The sequence below is a fragment of the Neoarius graeffei genome, chromosome 20 (assembly GCF_027579695.1).
Source record: "Neoarius graeffei isolate fNeoGra1 chromosome 20, fNeoGra1.pri, whole genome shotgun sequence".
Taxonomy (NCBI): domain Eukaryota; kingdom Metazoa; phylum Chordata; class Actinopteri; order Siluriformes; family Ariidae; genus Neoarius; species Neoarius graeffei.
This window is the reverse complement of record NC_083588.1, coordinates 45,899,104-45,922,418: the sequence shown is the minus strand read 5'-3', so window position 1 is coordinate 45,922,418 and position 23,315 is coordinate 45,899,104. Positions and strand designations below refer to the sequence as shown.

The 23,315-nt window shown below is 43.2% G+C and overlaps 1 protein-coding gene across 1 annotated transcript in view; it reads right to left on the bottom strand.

Annotated features, from left to right (window-relative positions):
* LOC132869058 (uncharacterized) overlaps positions 1-23,315 on the bottom strand; it is a 92,598-nt gene that overhangs the window by 11,077 nt on the left and 58,206 nt on the right. Inside the window, exons 8-14 of the mRNA XM_060902412.1 lie at positions 23,103-23,312; positions 21,393-21,449; positions 14,390-14,968; positions 13,178-13,393; positions 12,867-13,097; positions 9,536-10,912; positions 7,582-9,309 (exon numbers count right to left, since the gene is read on the bottom strand). Coding sequence (XP_060758395.1) covers positions 7,582-9,309; positions 9,536-10,912; positions 12,867-13,097; positions 13,178-13,393; positions 14,390-14,968; positions 21,393-21,449; positions 23,103-23,312 — 4,398 coding nt within the window. The remainder of the gene's footprint in view (positions 1-7,581; positions 9,310-9,535; positions 10,913-12,866; positions 13,098-13,177; positions 13,394-14,389; positions 14,969-21,392; positions 21,450-23,102; positions 23,313-23,315) is intronic.

Here is a 23,315-nt window from a genome sequence, read left to right as displayed (position 1 = left end):
CAAGAAGAAAGCCATTGTTGAAAGACAGGCATAAGAAGTCCCATTTGCAGTTTGCCAGAAGCCATGTAGGGGACACAGCAAACATGTGGAAGAAGGTGCTTTGGTCAGATGAGACCAAAGTTGAACTTTTTGGCCTAAATGCAAAGCGCTATGTGTGGCCGAAAACTAACACTGCTCATCACCCTGCACGCACCATCCCCACTGTGAAACATGGTGGTGGCAGCATCATGCTATGGGGATGCTTTTCTTCAGCAGGGACAGGGAAGCTGGTCAGAGTTGATGGGAAGATGGATGGAGCTAAATACAGGGCAATCCTGGAAGAAAACCTGTTGGAGGCTGCAAAAGACTTGAGACTGGGAAGGAGATTCACCTTCCAGCAAGACAATGACCCTAAACATACAGCCAGAGCTACAATGGAATGGTTTCGATCAAAGAATATTCATGTGTTAGAATGGCCCAGTCAAAGTCCAGATCTAAATCCCATTGAGCATCTGTGGTAAGACTTGAAAATTGCTGTTCACAGACGCTCTCCATCCAATCTGGCTGAGCTTGAGCTGTTTTGCAAAGAAGAATGGGCAAAAATTTCAGTGTCTAGATGTGCAAAGCTGGTAGAGACATACCACAAAAGACTTGCAGCTGTAATTGCAGCAAAACGTGGCTCTACAAAGTATTGACGCAGGGGGGCTGAATACTAATGCACATCACATTTTTCAGATTTTTATTTGTTTAAAATTTTGAAGACCATTTATCATTTTCATTTTACTTCACAATTATGTGCTACTCTGTGTTGGTCTATCACATAACATCTCAATAAAAAACTTTTAAGTTCGTGGTTGTAAGGTGGAAAAATGTGAAAAAGTTCAAGGGGTATGAATACTTTTTCAAGGCACTGTATGTTGCTCTAAAACCTCAATGTATATATCTGCATTAATGCTGCCAGCACAGATGCTTCTAAGCCCAGAGAAGTCAATGGCGCTTTTGTACACAGTTAACAAAAGGCTTTCTTTTTGCACAGTAAAGTTTTAACTGGCATTTGTGGATGTAACGCCATATTGTAGTGCTTGACGAAAGTTTGCCAAATTAATCCTGAGCCCATTAGGGTCTATCAGCGATAGATGAATGCCGGTTCTTGATGCAGTGTCATCTGAGTGATCGGAGATCACGAGTGTTCAGCTTAGGCTTGTGCCCTTGCCCTTTACGCACCAAAATTCCTCCAGATTCCTTGAATTGTATAATGATATTTTATGTCCCGTAGAGGGTGAAATATCCAAATCCCTTTGTATCTTTCTATGAGGAGCACATTGTTCTTAAACATTTCAGTAATTTTTTCATTTGTTGACAAACTGGAGATCCTTTGCTCTTCAAAGATTAGGCCTTTCCTGGATGCCGATTTTGTACCAAATCATGATTACAACTTTTTTTGTTATGCTACAGGCCTGAAACACAGGACTGGATGCATATTAAAAAATGAAATGAAGTTGACCAGACAAAACACGAAATATCTTGGGTTCGTATTGTCTGCGATTAAATACAAAGTAAATTTAGAACTGCTTTCTTTTTTTTTTATTATTATTTGCATTTTCCAACCTGTCCCAAGTTTTTCTGATTTGGGGTTGTACATTTTTAAAATGCAGTGTTTATTAACATGTCAAAAAAGCCATTCACAGACTTTTTCCTCAAAGCTGCTTTTTCAGCGCTATCAGCTTCACACAGTAATAGTAGCATAGTAATGTATTAGCACAAAGGGTGTAGCGATGCACTCCGGTCACAATTATATTCGATTTAAGATACTGGTTTCACAATTCGATCCTTTTGAACAAAATTTTAATGAAGAAAATTTCTAAATAAAAGACTCTATTTTTGAATCATAAATATCGCAAAACAATATGCGTTTTGTCTGTGTAAAATGAAATAAATAATAAAATTGCTCCAAATAGAGATTCGATATTGTAAACAAAATGTACTACAGGCTTACCATATGCTCAAACAAACAAACAAACAAACAAACAAACAAACAAACAAACAAACAAACAAACAAACAAACACTAATTCTGCCACAAAATTAGATTGAATAAACAAAGTCTCTGACCCAGGGAAAATGACTGATTAAAACATAAGTTCCATAGCAGTGCCCGAGGTGTCATTTTAACCAGAAATGGAGCTCCAAAGTCGGGAATGATGTGGTGTGTTTGTGCAACAACATAATCTATAATGCATGTCGGAGCGATCAGTCACTTCACAAGTGTAGATGATTTCCAGTAATGGCACAGGCAGAAAGAATGTGATCATGTGCCCAGCGTGCTCTCTATAAAGCCTAGGTCACAACCGGACGTACGATTTTTTGGCCGTGCGATTTTTGGCGTTTCCCAAATCACTGCGTTTTTTTTGTTCGTGGAGAAAGACGCATGTTGGCTGTAAGTTTGTCTTGCAACCTGAAAAAAACGTAAGCGCCCGTAGAGTTTGTTTGACATGACAAAGAACCTCTGCAGCTGGTCTGCGGCCAGTCTACGGCTCGAAAATCAGCACGTCACACGCGCGCCCTCCGTGCGTTTCTTGCGTTTTTTGCACATAGACCGGCCGTAGGAGCACGTACGGCCGGTTGTGACCGAGGCATAAACTTCTGACTTCAACTGTGCAGTCACAGTTCCTGATATTTAATCCTAGAAATCCTTCCCTGTCTTCGGTCCGGTAGGATCACTACTTTGTCAACAATGTGAAATGTCAGAATAAGATAAGAGAGAATTATTTATTTCAGCTTTTATTCTTTCATCACATTCCCAGGGGGTCAGAAGTTTACATACACTTTGTTACTATTTGGTAGCACTGCCTTTAAATTGTTGGGTCAAACATTTTGGATAGCCTTCCACACGCCTCTCACAACCAATTGCTGGAATTCTGACACTCGCAAACTGGATTTTGCCTTTTTTTATGCCAGTTTTAGAGCAGCGGCTTCTTCCTTGCCAAGAAGCCTTTCAGGTTCTGTCGTTATAGTATTTCTTTTACTGTGGATATACTGTAGATATTTGTCTACCTGTTTCCTTCAGCATCTTCACAAGGTCCTTTGCTGTTATTCTGGGATTGATTTGCACTTTCTGTGCCAAGCTATGGTCATCTCTAGAAGAGAGAATGCATCTCCTTCTTGAGCAATATGACACCTACGTGGTCCCATGGTGCTTATACTTGCGTGCTATTGTTTGTACAGGCGAACGTGGTTCCTTCAGGCATTTGGAAATTTCTCCCAAGGATGAACCAGACTCTGAGGTCTTGTCTGAGTTCTTTTGATTTTCCTATGTTGTGCCAAAGAGGCACCGAGTTTGAAGGGAGGCAAATCCAGATACGAAAGGATTTGGATATTTCACCCTCTATGGGACATAACATAGCATTATACAATTCAAGGAATCTGGAGGAATTTTGGTGCGTAAAGGGCAAGGGCACAAGCCTAAGCTGAACACTCGTGATCTCCGATCACTTACATGACACTGCATCAAGAACCGGCATTCATCTATCGCTGATAGAACCACATGGGCTCAGGATTAATTTGCAGACTTTCGTCAAGCAAATCCACCCACAGGTATACCTCCAACTGACTCAAAATAGCCATTTAGACAATCAGAAGCTAACTGGCTAATTGCCTCAAGGCTTGACATCATTTTCTGGAATTTTTCAAGCTGGTTAAAGGCATATGTAGTGTATGTAAACTTCTGACCAAATGGAACTGTGATATAGTCAATTAAAAGTGAAATAATCTGTCTGAAAGAATTGTTGGAAAAAAAATTACTTGTGTCATGCACAAAGTAGGTGTCCTAAATGACTTGCCAAAACCATAGTTTGCCAATATGAAATCTGTGGAGTGGTTAAAGTGTTAAATTAAATTGTTTTTATGACTTCAGCCTGAGTGTATGTCAACTTTGGACTTCAATTGTATTTTATATCTATGAGTTGCACACATTGGGACCTCGGGTGTTCAAACAGCGAAACTTCATTAGATGCATCAGGGCTCAACATTAACTTTTTAATCCACTCGTCCAGTCGGACAAGCAGCACGGTTTTTCACTTGTCCTGACGGTAACCTTTTCATTATTACTATGTAATTACTAATTCAATGAAAGGAACGTGCTTAACAAAGTTCATCACAAAGCAGGTATAGTTATGATAATCATTATGCTTTAATGACTTAAAACTATCCAATGTCCCATTATGGTGCGCGTGTTGTTACCCATTACCTGAACTGCAGTTTTAAGAGTTAGGCTACATCCACACAACAACGAGATTTTTTTTTTTTTAAATATCGCGTCCACATGGGCAACGGATCAGTAAAATATCAGGTACATATGGCAACGCAACGCTTGCTGAAAACGATGCAATACACATGCCACACCTCTACGTGCGCTGTAAGACGGTCCCATCGGAGACACCAGAACAATAGAAGAAGTATGACGCATGCGCATAAACCCCTTCTTCTGTAGCATCAGCCACATAAAGTTTTTGATTATTAATCAGTAGCGTAAAATAGTATCTATTGTCTAAGACACTTATTTATATTTCATATTAAAACGTCTACGTAAATTAATACATAGAAAGCCTGGCCAGGCGCTGAACGTTCTTCTGCCTTTACTTTAAGAGAAATTCAGGGCGAGCATGAGCCTAGGTTCTTCCCTGTCACTCACCCTGTCACACGCACACACCTTCTCACTCCCTATCCTATGGATATATTCCTTTTAAATCACGTGCTCGTTTTTTGAATGGAGACGCGAAAAGAGGAATGAATGGGGGTAGATGGAAGCCGGTACGCCAACATTCTGATATCCTCCAGAATTCTTTAATGGTCCGGAATAAATTGAATGCTACACGTTGATGGATTATTTTGTTCTTCTACGCCCTTTTTGAGGAATGTATTGTTGGACTTAAACCAACATCTGAAGAGGTGAGATCGCTCCTTTTTTTCCTTTTTACAGTGGTGCTTAAAAGTTTGTGAACCCTTTAGAATTTTCTATATTTCTGCAAAAATATGACCCAAAACATCATCAGATTTTCACACAAGTCCTAAAAGTAGATAAAGAGAACCCAGTTAAACAAATGAGACAAAAATATTATACTTGGTCATTTATTTATTGAGGAAAATGATCCAATATTACATGTCTGTGAGTGGCAAAAGTATGTGAACCTTTGCTTTCAGTTTGCTCACATGAACTGCTCGCTTCAGGTCCTTCCACAACATTTTGATTGGATTAAGGTGAGGACTTTGACTTGGCCATTCCAAAACATTAACTTTATTCTTCTTTAACCATTCTTTGGTAGAACAACTTGTGTGCTTAGGGTCGTTGTCTTGCTGCATGACCCACCTTCTCTTGAAATTCAGTTTGTGGTCAGATGTCCTGACATTTTCCTTTAGAATTCCCTGGTATAATTCAGAATTCATTGTTCCATCAATGATGGCAAGCCGTCCTGGCCCAGATGCAGCAAAACAGGCCCAAAACACGATACTACCACCACCATGTTTCACAGATGGGATAAGGTTGTTATGCTGGAATGCAGTGTTTTCCTTTCTCCAAACTTAACGCTTCTCATTTCAACCAAATTGTTCTATTTTGGGCTCAGCCGTCCACAAAACATTTTTCCAATAGCCTTCTGGCTTGTCCATGTGATCTTTAGCAAACTGCAGAGAAGCAGCAAGTTTTTTGGAGAGCAGTGGCTTTCTCCTTGCAACCCTGTCATGCACACCATTGTTGTTCCGTGTTCTCCTGATGGTGGACTCATGAACATTAACATTAGCCAATGTGAGAGAGGCCTTCAGTTGCTTAGAAGTTACCCTGGGGTCCTTTGTGACCTCGCCGACTATTACACACCTTGCTCTTGGAGTGATCTTTGTTGGTCGACCACTCCTGGGGAGGGTAACAATGGTCTTGAATTTCCTCCATTTGTACACAATCTGTCTGACTGTGGATTGGTGGAGTCCAAACTCTTTAGAGATGGTTTTGTAACCTTTTCCAGCCTGATGAACATCAACAACGCTTTTTCTGAGGTCCTCAGAAATCTCCTTTGTCCGTGCCATGATACACTTCCACAAACATGTGTTGTGAAGATCAGACTTTGATAGATCCCTGTTCTTTAAATAAAACAGGGTGCCCACTCACACCTGATTTGTCATCCAATTGATTGAAAACACCGGACTCTAATTTCACCTTCAAATTAACTGCTAATCCTAGAGGTTCACATACTTTTGCCACTCACAGATATGTAATATTGGATCATTTTCCTCAATAAATAAATGACCAAGTATCATATTTTTGTCTAATTTGTTTAACTGGGTTCTCTTTATCTACTTTTAGGACTTGTGTGAAAATCTGATGATGTTTTGGGTCATATTTATGCAGAAATATAGAAAATTCTAAAGGGTTCACAAACTTTCAAGCACCACTGTATTTGTTGACAACTCGCATCGAGTTCGTTACACTTCTACCCGGCGTGAAGCACTCACAGTCATGTGGTTGTGACGTCATCGTAAACAAATCCGTTCTACTCATCCAGACGACTTCGCAATGGCGCCGTTGCCAGATTTTTCCACTCTGGAACCCGTTCTCAAAAGATTTGGTTTTGGGGCACCCAAAACGCCGGTGCCGTGTGGACACCAGGCCGAAACGATAAACAATTTTATCAGATTCACCTGAATCCGTTGCCATGTGGACAGGGCCTTAGACTCACCCAAATTCAAAGCTTCTGGAGGAAATAAAGTTACATTTTGATTAATCCAGTAAAAACTTTAAGTATAAATTAATTTAAAGAAATTAAACAGAAAGAAAACAAGTTGGACATGATAAGGGTGACAGAATCATGTTGTGAATGAAAACAAACCGTCAGTGAGTTTAGCACTGTCGTAAAATTCCCACAAAATATGTACGACATGTCCGAATCAAATGAAGATTCACCACAGATATTTATTTTAGTGAGGTGTTTGATCGCCATTTCTTCGATTTCAATGAATTTAAAGTCTAATAATCTATAATTAGATATTACAACATAGTTATTTTTACACACACACCTGCTGTACTCGGCTTCCCCGCAATTTCGTAAAGAATAACACGGCCGGATTGAGGTGATTGAACTAGTTTTGTTGGAACATTATTGATGTAACTCTTGAATAATTACTATAAATATGGTGATTTTCAACAAATATTCAACTTGTCCCGTCGGACAGGTAGATGCGGATTTGACTTGTCCGGACCAAACATTTGGTTGTCCCGGACAGTCGGACTACCAGTAATGTCGAGCCCTGTGCATAATTAACACAATGAACTTTTCTATGATATAAATCGCACGTTTCTACGATGCAAATTATTAAATTTTTGAGCTGCACCGTGTCACGATGTATCTTTATACCCATAATTAGCACACTTAATGGGCCTTAAGGTTCTTTTGGTATCACCATTAAAAAAAAATATCAATTAGCTAGTATCTTCAGATGACCCCAATAACCCTGGCACAGTACAAGCCATACCAAACCCTTAAAATAAAACAACAGAGTATATGATCAAACCTTATTTATTCAAGATACACAATAAACAATTAACACAGTAAGTGTACCTGTAAGGGGTCACTTTGTCGTCTTCTCTCTGTATTCCTGCTCCGACTGTCCTGCCTCCTCTTTACTGCTGTGGTGGAATTTAAGTCAAGAGGTTTCAAATCACCGTCTTGGCCAGTACATTGACCACCCTCTTCTGTGTCGTCTCTGACGTGACCTTCAGAGTCAAACTGATTTTTTGTTGCACTGTATGTTTCTGGATCAGTGGTTTGTTGTTTTTCACTAGGAATATGATTTGGAATTGGATGACAGTGTGATCCTAGGTCAGGGGCTCTATGATCATCATTTCCAAAAACTTGAATGGAAATGCTTCCTGTTTCTGGATTAGCATCACTGCTAAAAATGTTTGCAACTATACAATTCGTTGTCTCTGAATGAAGATCGCTTTTGGCAGTCCTCTCCGATTTAAGTTCTGGCATCATTATGGTGGTTCTCTCTGGTTCTGTATCAGAGCCAAGGTTCTGCTCCAAGTCCACACTTACCGCTGTTGGTATAGTAGTCCAGTCTGATTTCAGATTAGTGGTTGGTTGTGAATCACTGCTGCCAATATGTATATGGCTCACTGATTCTTGAGGAATAACATGCGTTCCACTGCAATCTAATGGTTGCTTTGAGGAATTCTTGATCAATGCAAGAGGAACACAATCTTGATCAGGGTTTGGTTGTAGACTGCCGCTCCCAGTGTCCAAGAGGTAAGAACTACTTGAAACTGTAGTATGGGGTTGTAGAATCTTATTGAGCTTGTTTTCAGGTTCCAACGTGGACTGAAGTTCTTTTCCTGAAATGTCCTTTGTTCTAAGTGGGGGATATGTTAATTCTTGATTCTCAACGAGAGCTCCCTCTACTGTGCTGGAGCAAGACTCCTGAACTGAAGTACTGGTATACTCCAGTGCACTGTTGAGCGAGTCTTGAATGAGTGGTCCAGAAGATTCTGAATCAAGATTCATCATTCCTGAGCTGTTACCACTGTAGAAAATGGACAGGCTGTTTGATCCATGATTAGGGATTGGTTTTACCTCAGTATTGCCTGTTTCTGAAACAGGAGAAATGGAATATAAATAGTGTGTAGTGTGTTGTTCAGCTTTAGGTGAAGGAAGATTCACTGACTCTGGAATGGCTTGTTGTACAGTGTTGCAGAAGATATCTTTGATGAGATTTCCAGATTCTGGATCAAAGTTTTTCTGTGCTATGCTGGGCCTTGATCTTAGGCTAGTGCTGGGATGATCTGTACTGCTGCCAGGTTCAGTTACATTGAGCTCTTTTGGTTGTTTCTGCTCACATATTAAAGCATGTTTCCAGAACTGATTTCGTTGATAATACCCCTGACAAAAGATACAATGAACAAGGTCTTCATCCTTTTTGCTTCTAGTAGTGCAATCATGTTTCAGTTTTTTGCTACTGCAAAGAAGGCTCAATAACCTCTTCCTTTCTTCTAAGGTGTTGCTAAAACGCAAAGCTTCTATCACCTTAGGTTCTTGTGGGTGATCATGCATGAGATGCAGTTCTATTTTTTCGCAAGCTTTCCCACAATAACAACAGTGCAGAGTTCTATGTTCTGTCTTTGATTTTCTGTCAACAGTCTCTGAGTCCGCTCTGGAACTTTGAATGGTTGCACCAGTGTCTGGGCAACTTCCAAATAACTTAGCTGTATTGACATTTATCAGTGTCGAGTCGCTTTTTCCTGAGATTTCAGAGTTGTCTGTTGAATCAGCACTACCTACTTCTGAAGTCTTCAGAAAGGGAAGGTTTAAGAGAATACAAAAAATGTATGGATCAATATTCTTTCTAAATATATACAAGGCTCAAGATACATTACTTAAAATAACCATGAATGACACATTAACCCCAAGTCACTTCTACACTTGTCATTCTATATGACCATATATTGAACAATGACAGCTATTTTAAAATGTTGCTAGCTTTTGTAGCACTCTTTCCTTTGATGGAGTCGCATACCTGAACTTCTTGTTTAATCTTTGTTTCATTGTTCTTGACCCTCTTCTTGAGTGTCTTGAAGGTGTTTGACTTCTGGTAGGTCCCCGCAGACACAGAATGCACCTTCATGTGCTGTGTCAAGAAGGCCTCACCACCAAATGTTAAACCACATGACAAACATGTAAAGCACCTCTTTTGCCCTGTGGAACTCGGCTCTTCTGTTTGTTGGACAGAAGCGTCCGCCATCTCATCTCTGTTAGCAAGTGTACCATCAAGGGAATTCTGTTCACCAGTCTTTTCTAACATAAGTGCTACATCTGAGTCAGAGTCACTAGCTTTATGAGGGCTGCATCCTGCATCAGCCAACCCCTCAGGTATAGGGGTAGAGATTTTCAAAGTTGTTTTTTCTTTCTTCTCATCAGGGTTACTGGACACATTTGCCCACTCATCATCATCACTAACATCTGAGAAGATCATATAGCCTGACTTGGTATGAGACACTTGATGTACGGCACTGGAACTCGATTCAGTTGGGGAAAATTCTGGAACTGTTGTCAGAGCTGTGTCAATGGACATTTTATCAGAGCCATGTTTTAGATGTTCAGGAGGAATGTTTTTAGCTTTTACAATGTCAAGAAACCTTGACTTCTCATGGGTATGAATTTGGCTTTCTGACTGTTCTGATTCTATATCCATTTCCTGAAGTTCTGGGTCACACTGCACCTTGTGCTGCTTAACATCAAACAAAGAGTACTCCTGGCTTTCTACCTGACCCTTGCTTTTGCAAATTTCAGACTTTCTGGGTTCTGGGGACTCTGAGGTTTGCTGGTCTCCAATACTGACAAGCAGCTTTTCAGAGCAGGAGGTATTTTCGTGATGTTTATGAACGGAACCTACATTATCACAAACAATATCTGGATGATCTGTTTCAGCCAATGTGTTTTGGCTGGCATAAGGGATTGAGTTTTCAAGTGGTGTTTGAGCATGATGACTCTTCACCTGCCCACCTGTAGCAGCATCATTAGTTTCTAAGTCAGGCGTTTGGTGCAGCTGAACGTCACTAGTTTCCATAATTACTGGTTTACAGTCACCCCCTTCCGATGATGTAGAGTGGCTGGATTCAGCTATAACTTGATCTAGAACGATTCTAGGCTGCAAACTGAAATTACTGTCTGATTTTGAATCAGTTCTTGTAAGAGTTGTGCTGTGGATGGTAGCAGCACCAGATGATTGCAGAGGAAGGAGGCTGAATTTTCTGTCAGTGCAAATTGATTGAGGTTGAATGGTTTCCATAGGCTCTGTAGTGCTTGCATGGTCTTGTGACACTGTAGAAGTCTGACTCCTAGTCACTTCGTTTCCTCCATCCTTCCCCTTTTCATCATTGCCTTCTACTGCAGGCTGCAGGGAGGAAAGTTGGCAATTAGTAATTCTCAATGAGAGAAGACTATTAGCCACAAACCACATTAGAATATGACTAAAGTGGTATTTAGTTTATTGTGGTTTTTAAAAAAAACAAAAAAAACAATGAGAGAACAAAGTTTCATGTCAAGGTACTCAAGTGGCAGGTAAAAACAGTTCTTTATTGAGAACGTATATGTGCAAACCATTTGTGTTACGACTCACAGTCCAAGAGCGTGTGATGATCTTGTATTGGCCAGTGCAGACTCAACTTCTTTAAAAACAAATTCTAGCAAGACATGATTCAATTTGCTATAAATTCTGCCGCTCTAACCACATTTGAAATGTTTTTTCCCCACTCAGTGTTTGGATTAAATGTTTGCTATGTTCTGGAACAAATAAATGCCAACAAATTAAGTCATTTTTTGAACACAGATAAGTAATGAATAATTTGTAAACAACCACAAAGTTTTTTTTTTCCTTCAACAACTCAACCTTTTTTTTTTGCTGTCTTTTATACTGAAACAGGAAAAAATATAAATGAAAAATGTTGTGATTTTGATAAGAGTGGCATACATCAAATTAGTTGACACAGTACTGCTGCTTGTAGACATCCATACTCTGTCTTACCGAGTCCTGTTAGTTCAGTGCGTGACTTACTGAGCCCAGTTTTACTCTTATAACACAGAAAGGTGAAGATGAATAGTTCTACAACTGTCATTAAAGCTAGACTGTCTTTCGATTTCACAAAATCGGTGAAATTTAGTTCCCTCTGAAATTTGGTCATTGTGATACCCTTTGTGATACCCACTGTGAGATGCTGGCCTCTTCTGCCCCTCGGACCTGCTTGATCCATCCTGGTGCCCTGTGTCTGGTCGGAGTTTTATCGCCCCACTCCTGTGAAGGACGGCCCCATGAGGACAGTTGAGGGTTATACCTGTTAAAACTGTTAATATTATAGTCAGGCTGTCTGTTGTTGCCCAAATGAGGATGGGTTCCCTTTTGAGTCTGGTTCCTCTCGAGGTTTCTTCCTCATGTCGTCTGAGGGAGTTTTTCCTTGCCACCGTCGCCACAGGCTTGCTCATTGGGGATAGATTAGGGATAAAATTAGCTCATGTTTTAAGTCGTTCAAATTCTGTAAAGCTGCTTTGCGACAATGTTTATTGTTAAAAGCGCTGTACAAATAAACTTGATTTGATTTGATACCCAGGCCATTCTGTGGCTGGGAAGTTAATTAATTTGAGGGCATTCCCAGCAAATAACGTGCATGAAATCGCTCGCTTTGCGCAGTCAAGCAGACAGAGGAAGTCCGGTGTGTGTGCGCGCATGCGCAGGTTTACCTTCTTCTTTTGGGTTTTACGGCAGCTGGCATCCAATGTTGCATTACTGCCATCTACAGGTTTACCTTGACCGTGCACTGACAGTTCCATCATTCTGTCGCTAAACGAACAGCTGATCACACCGAGGTGCTCGCTGACATTTATCAGTTTGGTCCTGCGTGTCCCTTTCCTTCGTATGTAACATAACGTCTTTTCTTCTCGCTTTCTGTTACTGTAGTTGGTCTTTCACGTTTCATTCGCACACTCGAGAGCATTTAGGACCACGTGGCCCTAAATTCATTTATTATTCTATTTAAAAAATAATAATAATAAAATTGGAAGTCTGTGATTTGAATTCAGTAGCTTTCGGTCCACTAAACAAAAATAATTGGGTGTCGGGGAAAATTCTTTTTATGACCTAAACCTGAAAAATCTGAAAGGCAGTCTAGCTTTAACACTGCAATAAATTCAACAATCCCCAGCCAATTTGTCTGGGACTGCACACTTTCAACAAGAAAACAAGTGATTTATTTACAAAGGAAGAAGAAAAAGAATAAAAAAGAAAACATATTTGTGAATCAGCCTGACATGCAGTCTTGTGTTGTCATCATGGGTTTCAGCATATGTTTTCCTACCTCCGGTTTATCTGTATCTGGCACTCTGGGTCTTGTTGGGTCAGCGTAAAACTGTTCTTTACGTTGTCGATAGGAGTATGGTTTCTCGCCTGAGTGTATCTGCATGTGCACCATCAGCCTCATTGCCCGTGGAAAGACTTTATTGCAAAAGGGACACGGAAACGATGCTTTACCACCGTCTTTTCCTTTCTGACCTTTAGAATCCTGAGTGGATGAACCTTCTTTTGTTGTCTGAAATGGGGAAAGTAAGTTATGTTTGAACACTGGATAATGAAACAATTCGTCCAATGAATCAATGAAGAATCAAGTACCTGCCCATCACTTTTCTGTGCCTCGTCATTTGCTTTTTGGGGCAAGGCCATCAATGCTTTTCTGTGGCCAAGCATGTGCAAGCTCAACCAGTTTTTTCTAGCATACACTTTGCCGCAGTCTTTACAAACACATTGGCCACGAGTTGAACCATCAGATTCTTTGCTTTTGTCTGCAGCTGTCTGGACATCAGAAGAGTTCTCCATAGCCTTCAGCAGCTTAAAAGTAGAAAAGTGTACGTATATATAATGCTATTCGAACATGAAGGACACTGCACGTAACACTGTGCATTATAAGGGGTGTTCACACGGCAACTTTTACTCCGGTGTAGCACCGGGGCTGCCCCGGTAGAGCGTTCACACGGTACAAAGTTATACCGGTGTAGCCCCTGAAAGCTGCTTAAACCGGTGCAAATCTAACCCTGCTCGGGAGGTGGTTTAAGAAATTTACTCCGGAGTAAATGCTAGCTTGCGGGGCAGCTCCGATATAAAATGGGACGTCTGAACGCTACAGGGGTAGACTCGCTACGCGTGAGGAGAGTTGATTACATACGGGCATTGCATAATTTGCATCCTGGTATTTTGCGCTTCCAAAATGGCGAATATCAACAACAACAGAACTGCGTGTCTTCCAGTGTTGCCAGATTGGGAGGTTTTAAGTGCATTTTGGCGGATTTGAACATATTTTGGGATGGAAAACGTCAGCAGTATCTGGCAACACTGCTGTCTTCATCCACGTTGTTTTCCCGGCGCTTGGTGATGCCATGACAACCGGGAAAAGGAAGTACATTTTCACGCATGTGCATATTTCATTTCCGCATTATTACTATCGTATAGCACGGTCACAAAAACTGCCGTGTGAATGCAAGTGGGGCTGCACTGGTGCTAACACGCTTCTCTCTAGTAAGCAGGTTTGTGACGTGTGAACGCTCCACAAAATTTACACCGGTGTAAGATATATTGCAACAAAATACATCGGTGCAGCATCGATGCAAATATGTGCTGTGTGAACACCCCTATAATTGCAGTTCAACAATCATAATGGTCTTAGCTAATTCTTCAAAATTTAGCAAGCTGACATGTATAACATGACTTGGAAAGAAGTTTATGTACATTTCTAGTTTGCTGCCTGTTAGTCAACTTGCTCTTCAGTATAAAAGCAAATGCCATAGACAAATTAAAAGTCACTGAAAAACAACAACAACAACAACATACCACTGCATTTGTGAGCTGGTTCTTTTTCTTCTTTTTGTTATCGAGGCTTTCCTGTAGCCCCAAAGACTTCTTTTTCTTCTTTTGCTTATTTTGGATGATACTGGTTTCCATGAGGCTCTGTCCCTCTTCTTTGTTGTCATTCTGTCCAAACTCTTTCATCATCATTAGCTGTCTCCTTTTCTCCTCCAAAATTCTCTCGTTTTTATGCATCTTTCTGTGCGTCTTCAACCAGCCAGCCAGCAAATAAACTTTGCCGCACTCTCGACATGGAAATCTCTTTTTTGCTTTTTTGACACCACCTTTCTGTCCTGAAGAGTCCACAGAGACTGGGGCAAATTCCTCTGTGATTTTGTTTGCAATTGTTTCAGTTTTATTACTGATACTTTCAGATTCATTTCTGATCTCTTCAGGGTTATTACTGATTATTATTTCGGTTTCAGGGTTTGTTAACTCCAGAGGGATGTTTGGAGACACAGAAGTCTCGGTTTTTGGTTGTTCATTGACCGTTTCTGAATTTTCAGTTTCTCCTAATGCCTGTTCAGTGATTTTCTTTTGTTCGCTGCCACCTTCAGTTGATGGCTAAACAAGTGTGAAGAAAATGGGAAGAGAAATATGATTTTGAAACATTAGTGTACATGTGAAATAGTGGCAGAAATAAGTATTTGCATATACAGTATATGTGAACAGTGCCCTCCACGATTATTAGCCCCCTTGTAAAGATTAGTACAAAGGGGTTCGAAAAATCCACCTTTTGGTGAAGTCGCTTCCTCTCACACTATTAAAAAAATAAATAAATAAATCTAACCTTTAACCAAAATAAATTCCCTATTCAATAAATATTTTCAACAAAAACACATGTGCCACAATTATTTGCACCCCTGGAAATTATACTAAACACAATGTAACTAAACAACCAAGGACCGAGACGTTGCCCGGTATGGCGCAGCCGGGGCCCCACCCTGGAGCCAAGCCCGGGGTTGGGGCTCGCATGCGAGCGCCTGGTGGCCGGGCCTTTGCCCATGGGGCCCGGCTGGGCTCAGCCTGAAGAGGCGACGTGGGCCCGACCTCCTGTGGGTTCACCACCCACAGAGGTAGCAGTAGGGGGCTGGTGCAGTGTGGATTGGGTGGCAGTCGAAGGCAGGGGCCTCGACGACCTGATCCCCGGACACAGCGGCTAGCTGTTGGGACATGGAATGTCACTTCGCTGGGGGGGGGGAAAGAGCCTGAGCTTGTGCGGGAGGTTGAGAGGTACCGGCTAGAGATAGTCGGGCTCACCTCCACGCACAGCTTGGGCTCTGGAACCCAGCTCCTCGAGAGGGGCTGGACTCTCCACTTCTCTGGAGTCGCCCATGGTGAGCGGCAGCGGGCTTGGTGTGGGCTTGCTTATAGCTCCCCAGCTCAGCCGCCATGTGTTGGAGTTTACCCCAGTGAACGAGAGGGTCGCCTCTCTGCGCCTTCGGATTGGGGAGAGGGCTCTTGCTGTTGTTTGTGCCTACGGGCCGAATAGCAGTGTAGAGTATCAGGCCTTCTTGGAGTCCCTGGGAGAGGTACTGAGGGGTGCTCAGACTGGGGACTCCATTGTGCTACTGGGGGACTTCAGTGCTCACGTGGGTGACGACAGTGACACCTGGAGGGGCGTGGTTGGGAGGAACGGCCTCCCCGATCTGAACCCGAGTGGTGTTTTGTTATTGGACTTCTGTGCTAGTCACAGTTTGTCCATAACAAACACCATGTTCGAGCATAGGGGTGTCCATAAGTGCACGTGGCACCAGGACACCTTAGGTCAGAGGTCGATGATAGACTTTGTTGTCGTTTCATCTGATCTCCGGCCCTATGTCTTGGACACTCGGGTGAAGAGAGGGGCTGAGCTGTCAACTGATCACCACCTGGTGGTGAGTTGGATCCGCTGGTGGAGGAGGAAGCTAGACAGACCTGGCAGGCCCAAACGTATGGTGAGGGTCTGCTGGGAACGTCTGGCCAAGCACTCTGTTGGGGAGGTCTTTAACTCCCTCCTCCGGGAGAGCCTTTCCCAGCTTCCGGGGGAGATGGGGGACATTGAGTCTGAGTGGACCATGTTCTCTACCTCCACTGTGGACGCGGCTGTTCGAAGCTGTGGCCGCAAGGTCTCCGGTGCCTGTCGTGGCAGCAATCCCCGAACCCGGTGGTGGACACCGGAAGTAAGGGATGCCGTCAAGCTGAAGAAGGAGTCCTATCGGGCCATGTTGACCTCCAGGACTCCTGAGGCAGCTGACGGGTATCGGTAGGCCAGGCGTGCTGCAGCTCGGGCAGTTGCGGAGGCAAAAACTCGGAACTGGGAGGAGTTCGGGGAGGCCATGGAGAAGGACTATCGGTCGGCCTCGACGTCCGGCGCCTCAGGAGGGGGAAACAGTACTCTGCCAACACTGTTTACAGTGCGGGTGGGGAGCTGTTGATCTCGACTAGGGACATTGTCGGGCGGTGGAAGGAATACTTTGAGGATCTCCTCAATCCCACCGTCATGTCTTCCATTGAGGAGACTGAGGCTGATGACTCAGAGGTGGACTCGTCCATTACCCAAGCCGAAGTCACTGAGGTGGTTTGCAAGCTCCTCAGTGGCAAGGCACCAGGGGTGGATGAAATCCGCCCTGAGTATCTCAAGTCTCTGGATGTTGTGGGGCTGTCTTGGTTGACACGCCTCTGCAACATCGCGTGGCGGTCGGGGACAGTGCCTCTGGAGTGGCAGACCGGGGTGGTGGTCCCTCTTTTTAAGAAAGGGGACCGGAGAGTGTGCTCCAATTATAGGGGAATCACACTTCTCAGCCTCCCAGGGAAGGTTTACTCCAGGGTACTGGAGAGGAGAATTCGACCAATAGTCGAACCTCGGATCCAGGAGGAACAATGCAGTTTTCATCCTGGTCGCGGAACACTGGACCAGCTCTATACCCTTCATAGGGTGCTCGAGGGTTCATGGGAGTTTGCCCAACCAGTCCACATGTGCTTTGTGGATCTGGAGAAGGCATTCAACCGTGTCCCCCGTGGTATTCTGTGGGGGGTGCTTCGGGAGTATGGGGTTCAGGGCCCTTCGCTAAGGGCTGTCCGGTCCCTGTACGAACGGAGCAAGAGTCTGGTTCGCATTGCCGGCAGTAAGTCAGACCTGTTCCCAGTGCATGTTGGACTCCGGCAGGGCTGCCCTTTGTCACCGGTTCTGTTCATAATTTTTATGGACAGAATTTCTAGGCGCAGCCAGGGGCCGGAAGGAATCCTGTTTGGGAACCACAGGATTTCATCTCTGCTTTTTGCGAATGATGTTGTCCTGTTGGCTTCTTCAAACCAGGACCTCCAGCATGCACTGGGGCGGTTTGCAGTCGAGTGTGAAGTGGCTGGGATGAGAATCAGCACCTCCAAGTCCGAGGCCATGGTTCTCGACCGGAAAAGGGTGGCTTACCCTCTTCAGGTTGGTGGAGAAGTCCTGCCTCAAGAGGAGGAGTTTAAGTATCTCGGGATCTTGTTCACGAGTGAGGGAAGGATGGAGCGTGAGATCGACAGGCGGATTGGTGCAGCCTCCGCAGTGATGCGGTCGCTTTACCGGTCCGTCGTGGTGAAGAAGGAGCTGAGCCAAAAGGCGAAGCTCTCAATTTACTGGTCGATCTACATTCCGACTCTCACCTATGGTCATGAGCTTTGGGTAATGACCGAAAGAACAAGATCGCGGATACAAGCGGCCGAAATGAGTTTCCTTCACAGGGTGGCTGGGCGCTCCCTTAGAGATAGGGTTAGAAGCACAGTCACTCGGGAGGAGCTCGGAGTAGAGCCGCTGCTCCTCCACATCGAGAGGAATCAGCTGAGGTGGCTCAGGCATCTTTTTCGGATGCCTCCTGGACGCCTCCCTGGGGAGGTGTTCCAGGCATGTCCCCCCGGGAGGAGGCCCCGGGGAAGACCCAGGACACGCTGGAGGGACTATGTCTCTCGACTGGCCTGGGAACGCCTCGGTGTTCTTCCTGAGGAGCTGGCCAAGGTGTCTGGGGAAAGGGAAGTTTGGGCTTCCATGCTTAGACTGCTGCCTCCGTGACCCAGTCCCGGATAAAGTGGAAGAAGACGAGACAATGTAACTAAAGCGCGTTTCCCATTTAAATTGTACATTTTTTAGTTTGATTGGAGTGCGTAGGAACTTTCAAGCTGTAATCCATGACTTCCTGATTAACTGGGGTACAAATATGAGGTGACACAGAGACCAAATTCCCTTCGTCATCCAACAACATGGGAAAGATAAGAGAATGCACAAACCAAATGAGGGAGAAGTGTGTTGACCTTCATAAGTCAGGGAATGGTTATAAAAAAAAAAAGCTACTAGGCTGAAAATGTCCATTTCTACTGTTAGGGCAAGAATAAAAAAAGTGAACACCAACTGGAACTGTTACAAACTTGCCTGGAAGAGGACCCAAGTTTATTTTGCCCCCAGGTACAGTGAGGAGGCAAAGAAAAAAAAAATCCCCCATGGATCACTGTTGGTGAATTACAAGAAAAAGTAAAATCTTTGGGTTTCCAAGTCTCCAAAACCACCATCAGATGCCACCTCCATGTCAACAGATTATTTTGGAAGGTATGACAGAAAAAAGCCTTTTCTGTCAGTTAACCACAAACGTAAGCACTGAAAGTTTGCGAAACGCTACTGCAACTTTGACTGGAGCCGTGTTCTCTGGTCTGATGTAAGAAAAATGGTGCTTTCTGGCAATAAACACTCGAGGTGGTTTTGGCGTAAAAAGAAGGCTGGCTATAATGAAAAGAAACCAATCCCAACTGTAAAATATGGTGGAAGTTCTGTGATGTTTTTGGGACTGTTTTTCCTCCAAAGGCCCTGGAAACCTTGTTAAGAGTACATGGCTCATGGACTCCATGAAATACCAGGACATTTTAAATCAAAATCTTGCTGCCTCTGGCAGGAAACTAAAACTGGGTCGTCACTGGATCTTCCAGCAGGACAATGATCCGAAGTATTTGTCCAAAGCAACGCAACAATCATTAGCTGAGCACAGAATGAAACCATCTCATACCCCTTTTCCACCAAATCAGTTCCAGGGCTGGTTCACAACTCGTTCAACTTGTGAGCCAGCTGAGAACCAGTTTGCTTTTCCATAGCTTGGGGTGCTAAGGGGAGCCACGTCATTACGTCGCTGTATATGTCAGTTACGTCGCTGCATTTGCATAAACCTTGGCGCGAACATCGAAGCAACAACAACACTGAGAAGAAGAAGCAGCAGCAACAACAACAATAATGGATGACTTCGCGTTTGTACAGCTGCTGCTTCTCGTTGCTTAAAAATGGCGACCTTTCGTGGTCTTGCTATTGTTGTTGGTCTTAACAACTCCGCCCCCCTTACTGACGTAAGCGGTTCTTTCCTCTGGCCCAGCAAAGAGTTGGTGCTAGCCTGGAACCGGTTTTTCTGGCCCCAGAGCCAGTTCTTTGTCAATGGAAACAGAAAACCTCGTTCTAAACTAAGCACTGGCCCCGAACCAGCCCTGGAACTGCTTTGGTGGAAAAGGGGCATCAGTCCCCTGACCTGAACCCCAGTGAAAACCTGTGGGCTGAGCTGAAGAGGAGAGAGCACAAGAGAGGGCCTGGATGATCTGGAGAGACTGTGTAAAGAGGAATGCTCTCAGATATCCTGCTCTGTATTGCCAGCCTTATCAAATGTTATAGGAGAAACTCAGTGCTGTTATACTGGCAAAGGGAGGCCGTGCAAAGTATTAAATGCAGGGGTGGCAAAAATTGAGGCATGTGTTTTTGTTGAAAATAATTATTTCTTAATGATGGATTTGTTTTTCTCTGAATTAATTTATTTCAGTTAAAGGTTGGATTTTTCACATTTTTTCAGTGTGAGATGAAGCGACTTCACCAAAGGTGGATTTTTCCTAAGCCTTTTTACTAATCTTTACAAAAGGCGCCAATAATTATGGAGGGTACAGTACATACAACCCCAAATCAGAAAAAATGCAACACAACAGTACAAAAGCACATTATTTTATGTTTTACCTCATGAATTTTATTGTTTTTCCAAAATAAACTCTTATTTAAATTTTGATTCTTGCAACATGTTTCAAAAAGAGTCGGGACAGTAAAGCATTTACCATTTTGTAATGTTGCCATTCCATCTTACAACACTTAAAAGATGTGTAGGGACTGAGGAGACCATATGATGAAGCTATTTTGTCCCGTTCTTCCTGCAAATAGGTGCAACCTGTACAGGGTCCTAAAGGTGCCTAAAGGTTAACCTAATGATGCAACAGTATGGGGTTATCGTCATATTTTTCCTTTCAAAATTCGCCACACGTTCTCTATTGGGGACAGAAGGAACAGGCACCCTCTTCTTCCACAGCCATGCCTTTGTAATGTGTGCAGAATGTGATTTCGCATTGTCTTGTTAACTGGAAAAGATGTCATCTTGAAGGCAGCATATGTTGCTGCAAAATCTCAATGTACTTTTCTGCATTAATGCTGCCATCACAGATGCCTCCGAGCCCAGAGAAGTCAATGGCGCTTCTGAACACAGCTAACATAAGGCTACCTTTTTTGCACAGTAAAGTTTTTAACTAGCGTTTGTGGACGTAGCCCCGTATTTTAGTGCTTGACAAAGGTTTGACAAAGTAATCCCGAGCCCATGTGGTTATACCAGCTATAGATGAATGACGGTTTTTGATGCAGTGCCTTCTGAAGGACCAGAGATCACGGGTGTTCAGCTTAGGCTTGTGCCCTTGCCCTTTACACACCAAAATTCCTCCAGATTACTTGAATCAATTAATGATATTATGTACCATAGAGGGTGAAATATCCAAATCCCTTCATATTTTTCTTTGAGGAATATTGTTTTTAAACATTTCAATCATTTTCTCATGCATTCATTGAAAACTGGAGATCCTTGGTCCATCTTTGCTACTCAAGGACTAGGCCTTTTCCAGATACTGATTTTGTACCAAATCATGATTATGATCACCTGTTTCAAATCACATCATTATTTAATTGTTTTACCTCATTACTAGCGCTCAATTGCCCTTGTCCCAACTTTTTTTGGAATGTGTTGCAGGCCTGAAACACAAGAATGGATGTATCTTAACAAATGAAATGAAGTTGACTCAACAAAACATGAAAGGTCTTGGGTTTATACTGTCTGAAATAAAGTACAAGTCAAGGTACATTTAGAAATCACTGCTTTCTTTTTTGTCAAATTTGTTCAGATCCTTATGCTTGCCCATTTTTCCTGCTTCAAACATATCACCTTTGAGAACCGACTGTTCATTGCTGCCTGATATATCTCACCCCTTGGCAGGTGCCATTGCAACAAGAAAATCATTCTTATTCACTTCACCGGTCAGTGGTTTATCTGTAATGGCTGGTTGGTGTATGGGCAAATGTTTGTGGACAACTGACTGTCATACCCATAATGTGTTTCTTTTCCAAACTGTTGCCACAAAGTTGGAAGCACACAATTGTATACAATGTCTTTATATGCTGTTGGTTTACAAATTTCCTTTATTGGAACTCATGCCCCTTTTCCACCAAAGCAGTTCCAGGGCTGGTTCGGGGCCAGTGCTTAGTTTGGAACCGGGTTTTCTGTTTCCACTGACAAAGAACTGGCTCTGGGGCCAGAAAAACCGGTTCCAGGCTAGCACCAACTCTTTGCTGGGCCAGAGGAAAGAACCGCTTACGTCAACGGGGGGGGCGGAGTTGTTAAGACCAACAACAATAGCAAGACCGCGAAAGGTCGCCATTTTTAAGCGACGAGAAGCAGCAGCTGTACAAACGCGAAGTCATCCATTATTATTATTGTTGTCGTTGCTGCTGCTTCTTCCGCGTTGTTTTTGCTTCGATATTCGCGCCAAGGTTTATGCAAACGTAGCGACGTAACTGACGTATACAGCGACGTAATGACGTGTCTTCCCTTAGCACCGCGAGCTATGGAAAAGCAAACTGGTTCTCAGCTGGCTCGCGAGTTGAACGAGTTGTGAACCAGCACCAGCCCCGAACCAGCCCTGGAACTGATTTGGTGGAAAAGAGGCATAAGAGGCCCAAATATGTTCCAGCATAGCAATGTCCTTGTGCACGAAGTGAGCTCCATTATGACATGTGCCAAGGGCAGAGTGAAAGAACTCAGATGACCTGCACAGAGCCCTGACCTCAACCCCAATGAACAGCTTTAGTACGCAGACTACGACCTCACTAATGCGCTTGTGGCTGAGTGGGTAAATCCACTCAGTTATGGTTATTATTATATTTACGTTACATAACGTAACGTTGTTATAGTTACGGTTTTGGGGAAGCCATAGCCTAATGGTTAGAGAAACAGCTTTGGGACCAAAAGGCTGCTGGTTCGATTCCCTGGACCAGCAGGACTGGCTTAAGTGCCCTTGAGCAAGGCACCTAACCCCCCAACTGCTCCGGCAAGAGTGGTGGCGTACCTTGCGTTGGATTAGCCAATGAACAACTGATGATGTGATTATCAGTTCAGGCACTGAACCCGACCAACTGACTGACGGTTATTATATAATCTGGAATGGGAAATATGGGTGTGATGGTCAGGTGTCCACAGACTTTTTGCCATATTGCGTGTACTATATATAAGAACACAAACATCATTTCACATCATAAGCTGTGTATATACTAACTTTTATATATTTCTTACATTCTTTAAGTTTGGTCACTGTATGTCTATAGGAAATAATATACACAACCAAAACCAACCTGGGCAATGACACGCCGAGTCCTTCTCTTCGTAGAATCAGGCAAGATTGTGTCAGAAACAATATCACTGTTTTGTTTCTTAACTGTATGACTCCGAATATGTGGTCCAAGCCACCCTTCACGAGCAAAAACCTTATCACAGTACGGGCAAGCAAAGATTTTCTTCAGCACGTGAACTTTGCTACTTTCAGTCGATACTTCTTTCTTTGGCTA